Consider the following 5,993-nt stretch of genomic DNA (forward strand, 5'->3'; position numbering starts at 1 on the left):
TAGAGTGTTTAAAAGCTAAAATTGAAAATGAGGGTTTACTTATAAATGTTGAAAAAATCATAGATTTAAAAGAGTTACATAAAAATGCCTTTCGAATGTTAGACCCTATTATTTCGAGCCGGTTAAAAAGTACAGGTCTTAAAGCTTTATTAAACACTGTTTGTGGTTATGATAGTGAATATGAATTGCTCTCATCAAGTCATAAAATTAACGAATTGTTATCAATAGCTTTATCAACCAGTGCTTGTATGTATATTAAAATAATGAATAAAACTGAATGTAGTTTGAAAGAAGATATGTTTAATTTCAAAGACCCGCCATCGGAATCTGAACGAAAGTCTTATACCGAGGATTGTTGTAAAAAATTGTCTGTGTTAATTAACATCTATAGAAATTTTGCCTTTAAAGAAAAGGATTTATTAGTCGAAGAAATTCGTAAAAAACTGCTATTAGATTCTGTTAAAAATTATCAAATGGAAGATTGTATAGTTTTCGTATTTCCTAAATGTTCAGTCCAAAGTGTTATTAAATATACCGACAAATACTCTAGCGACGATCTGATACGAGATAGTGAAGAAATGACTAACAAATATTTGAAAGAAAGTCTTAAAGAATTTTTAAGTTTAATAAAAGAAATAACTCCGTTTGAAATGGATAAACAATTATTAAAAAGAATAACCGAGTGTAATAATAAACAAAAATCTATTTTAAATTTAAAATTAGGTTTAAAAACTTGTGAAAAATTAAGTATAAGTATATCTAGAAATCTGTATTTATGTATGCACGAAACTTCTGCAGATTTAGGAATGTTGTCAGATTTTGATATATTTAAAAACAAGCTTGACATAGTTGGTAGATCTTTTGTGACTTTAGGTCGACCTTTGGAATTAGAAAATCATAAGGTTAAAGTACATATTAGAGATACTATTTTACTAGCTCCTCAGGGGGTTAAAAGTCTAGCCGCTGTTGGTAGTATTTATGGTGAAAATTATAAGAAGATAGATATTGGGTCGTATAGAAACGGTAATATGAAAAAACTTTTGAAAGATAAGCCATCATTATTTGAAGAGTATGCACTAAAGGATTCAGAAATAACTTTAAAACATGCTTGTCAAATGGAGGAAGTTTTTCTAACAGTCGATAAAATTGGTATACCATTAACACTATCAAGTCTCGGAAAATTATATGTTATAAAAGAATGGAGAAAACAAAATTATTTAGGATATCAGGTTCGAAAAGATATTATGATTGGTAATTTGGTGAGTAAAATAACTCCAAAAATAGCTCGCGGGACTTTATTAACAAGATATTTAACTAATTACATAGAGGGTTATAAAGGAGGTCGTAATGAATCTTTTATGTATGGTATTGATAGAATAGAAAACGAGGGTTATTCATGGTTTGATTATGACCTAACAAGTGCTTATACAACCGTTATGTGTGCTTTAGGACAACCCGATATTAGAAAAGCAAAAAGAATTAACGAACAACAGATAAAGCTAATGACCGATCGTGAGTTGGTACTTAGTTATATTATTTTAAACGTTAATTTTAAATTCGGCAAAAATATTAAATACCCTAATATCCCAACTAGTGTTAATGACGATGTTGAAATATATCCATTAGAAGGTAGTAGTTGTATTACCGGTGTTGAGTATGTAGTAGCTAAAAACATGGGTTGTGATCTAAAGGTTTTAGACGCTGTCGAAATACCTTTTCAAAAACCTAAAAAGGATGAAAACGATAATAACGAACAAAACGAAGAAGATTATTTAGAATACCCATCACCCTTTCGAAAAATAATCATTGATCTACAAGCAAAACGGAGAGCTCACCCTAAAAAGACTTTTTATAACTATTATTATAAAGAAATAGGTAATTCTATTTATGGTCAAACGGCAATGGGTCTTAGTGGTCGGAAGGGATATGATATAAAAATCAAAAGGTTTGTTCGAATAGAGGGTGGAATATTATCGAATCCTATTATAAGTAGTTATATTACAGGGTTCACGCGCGGTATTATAGGTGAATGTTTAAATAATATAACCAAACTAAAAGGTAACATAATTTCAGTAACGACTGACGGGTTTATTACCGACATTGAAAATCTAGAAGATAAATTATTAGAATTGAATAAAGATAAGATACCGTTGTTATTAATATATAAGAAATTGAGAGGGATGTTGACTAGTGTTAATGGAGAAACGCCAGATTACAATGGTTTAGAAATAAAACATATTGAATCAAAAGGGATAATTTCGTGAAAAACTCGGGGTCAACTAGGTTTTAGCGAGGGAGGTATTTCAGCGGCAACAGGTTTTCAAACACGATTTTTAGAAAGAGAATACTTAATAAAAGAATTTTCAAACCGTATAGAAAGGGGTGATTACGTAACGGAATTTATACAAACTAGTTTGAGAAGTGCTTCTGATATTTACAGAAGAGGTGGTCATGTTGTTGTAAAATATCAAGATAGACGTTATAGTTTAGAATTTGATAATAAAAGAAAAATAATAGATGTTGAAGGTAAGGGGTTCTTAGATTCAAAACCATGGGAATCTACAAAGGAATTTGAGAGAATTCGAATTATTCAACAAGTTTTAAATAAACCTAAGTTTAATAAGGAATTAAATTTTATGGGTTTTGTACCACAGCATACTAAAACATATAAAAGCTATATAGAAACTTCGGTACGTAATTTTATAAAAGCTTTATTGAGTCAAAATTCAGAAAGTCGTTATGGAATACCTGACAATTATTTAAAATCTTATAAAGAAATCATAGACTTTGTACACAAACACGAACCAGCACGAGAAGTTAAGCTTTCACTAAGTCAGATATCAAATTTGAAAACACGTAAATGTATCTCAAGAGCTGTACCTCGAACGAGAGAAAATGAAAAATTTGTTGAATATGTTAAAGGATTTATACCTACCTTCGATAGTGAAAAATTCTTTCGTGAATTAAGTCCAGAACGTGTAAAAGAATTGCGTAAGTTAAAAGAACTTACTAATAATAAATAACTAATTTAAATAATAGTTCATACAAAAATTATATAGTAGTACTGTTTCCAAATTTTGAATAATTATTGAATAATTTTGAATAACTAAGTTCAATTTTTCAGGCTTTGAAACGAATTATTTAAAATGAAGATATGGTATTAATAAGTTTAAAGAATACTAATAAATTTTTGTATTTATACGTCTGAGTTCACATTTCATGAAAAAGTCCGAAAACTCGTGAATTTATCAAATGTGAAGTACATGGACTCGTCTATGCATCTACTGGAATCGTACAAAATTTCGTTGCGACCCTATGCAGATATCTGTCTTGGGCAAAGATTTTGAGTATTCATTTAAATATCTTTAAAGTTTTTAGGATCTATGAAAGCTAGTTTTAATTATAGTTAGACGTGACTTAAAACGCAATCTTACCAATAATAAAACAATGATTGTTAATTCTTTAGAATTATCTTTATTAATTTATTATTGGTTATTAGTCTATAAGTTATTATAGAGTGCAATTGTTATTCAGTTGTATACAACAATTCTCCAAGGATCCGTAGTTGTGTGGTTCTGTTTATTTACAGATAAATTTCGTAACATATAAAATTATCTAAAGTAAATAAATTCAATCCGACTAAGTTAGGAATACGCTTGCTATAGATGCTGTTAATAACTTAACGATCTATAAACCAGACCTGCAGTCCACCCTTCATTAGTTGTTACCAATAATCGTGAAATTGGCGGGCTAGTATTGTTATTCTAAAAGGGTTCCAGTTTTTATTTCAGTTTATTTTGAAAACAACAAATTCAAAACGAGCCTCCTTGGTGGGGAATGAGGGCAAATGCGTTTTGGTCCTTGCTCGTTAGGGTATCTTATTAAATATATAAAATGAAAATAAACAACAACGACAAAAATAGTATTAAAGAGGATTTAAAACATTGTGATTTTAGGTCTTTATTAGAATTAATAGATTTTGAAACGGGACTTATTAAAGATATTAACATGAATAAAGACGACATAGAAAGATACATAAAAGTATTGGAAAATTATTTAATAGAATTGTCTATCTTAACAAAGAAGGGTTTTGTGGATGATCCTTATATTAACATAGCTGTTTTAAATACTTTATTTTTGAAATTTTATTCCAAGGATTTAATAGCAGATAAAAAGTTAAAATTAACAAGTTCTGTAAATATACTTTATTTAAACTTAGTTTTATTAATCATCTTAGTAATAATAGAGTGTTTAAAAGCTAAAATTGAAAATGAGGGTTTACTTATAAATGTTGAAAAAATCATAGATTTAAAAGAGTTACATAAAAATGCCTTTCGAATGTTAGACCCTATTATTTCGAGCCGGTTAAAAAGTACAGGTCTTAAAGCTTTATTAAACACTGTTTGTGGTTATGATAGTGAATATGAATTGCTCTCATCAAGTCATAAAATTAACGAATTGTTATCAATAGCTTTATCAACCAGTGCTTGTATGTATATTAAAATAATGAATAAAACTGAATGTAGTTTGAAAGAAGATATGTTTAATTTCAAAGACCCGCCATCGGAATCTGAACGAAAGTCTTATACCGAGGATTGTTGTAAAAAATTGTCTGTGTTAATTAACATCTATAGAAATTTTGCCTTTAAAGAAAAGGATTTATTAGTCGAAGAAATTCGTAAAAAACTGTTGCTATTAGATTCTGTTAAAAATTATCAAATGGAAGATTGTATAGTTTTCGTATTTCCTAAATGTTCAGTCCAAAGTGTTATTAAATATACCGACAAATACTCTAGCGACGATCTGATACGAGATAGTGAAGAAATGACTAACAAATATTTGAAAGAAAGTCTTAAAGAATTTTTAAGTTTAATAAAAGAAATAACTCCGTTTGAAATGGATAAACAATTATTAAAAAGAATAACCGAGTGTAATAATAAACAAAAATCTATTTTAAATTTAAAATTAGGTTTAAAAACTTGTGAAAAATTAAGTATAAGTATATCTAGAAATCTGTATTTATGTATGCACGAAACTTCTGCAGATTTAGGAATGTTGTCAGATTTTGATATATTTAAAAACAAGCTTGACATAGTTGGTAGATCTTTTGTGACTTTAGGTCGACCTTTGGAATTAGAAAATCATAAGGTTAAAGTACATATTAGAGATACTATTTTACTAGCTCCTCAGGGGGTTAAAAGTCTAGCCGCTGTTGGTAGTATTTATGGTGAAAATTATAAGAAGATAGATATTGGGTCGTATAGAAACGGTAATATGAAAAAACTTTTGAAAGATAAGCCATCATTATTTGAAGAGTATGCACTAAAGGATTCAGAAATAACTTTAAAACATGCTTGTCAAATGGAGGAAGTTTTTCTAACAGTCGATAAAATTGGTATACCATTAACACTATCAAGTCTCGGAAAATTATATGTTATAAAAGAATGGAGAAAACAAAATTATTTAGGATATCAGGTTCGAAAAGATATTATGATTGGTAATTTGGTGAGTAAAATAACTCCAAAAATAGCTCGCGGGACTTTATTAACAAGATATTTAACTAATTACATAGAGGGTTATAAAGGAGGTCGTAATGAATCTTTTATGTATGGTATTGATAGAATAGAAAACGAGGGTTATTCATGGTTTGATTATGACCTAACAAGTGCTTATACAACCGTTATGTGTGCTTTAGGACAACCCGATATTAGAAAAGCAAAAAGAATTAACGAACAACAGATAAAGCTAATGACCGATCGTGAGTTGGTACTTAGTTATATTATTTTAAACGTTAATTTTAAATTCGGCAAAAATATTAAATACCCTAATATCCCAACTAGTGTTAATGACGATGTTGAAATATATCCATTAGAAGGTAGTAGTTGTATTACCGGTGTTGAGTATGTAGTAGCTAAAAACATGGGTTGTGATCTAAAGGTTTTAGACGCTGTCGAAATACCTTTTCAAAAACCTAAAAAGGATGAAAACGATAA

The 5,993-nt window shown here is 28.9% G+C and overlaps 1 protein-coding gene across 1 annotated transcript; it reads left to right on the plus strand.

Annotated features, from left to right (window-relative positions):
- Nucleotides 1–5,052: 5,052 nt before the first annotated feature.
- On the plus strand, nucleotides 5,053–5,762 carry GGS23DRAFT_608421 (uncharacterized protein; the record flags this gene model as incomplete). The annotated part of the gene is made up of 4 exons (XM_051520204.1): nucleotides 5,053–5,098; nucleotides 5,183–5,497; nucleotides 5,531–5,575; nucleotides 5,740–5,762. 4 exons carry the CDS (start codon nucleotides 5,053–5,055, stop codon nucleotides 5,760–5,762), a joined length of 429 nt encoding a protein of 142 aa, XP_051366908.1.
- Nucleotides 5,763–5,993: the final 231 nt, after the last annotated feature.

The sequence above is a fragment of the Durotheca rogersii genome, assembly GCF_024521655.1.
Source record: "Durotheca rogersii strain YMJ 92031201 chromosome Unknown GGS23scaffold_126, whole genome shotgun sequence".
Lineage (NCBI taxonomy): Eukaryota > Fungi > Ascomycota > Sordariomycetes > Xylariales > Xylariaceae > Durotheca > Durotheca rogersii.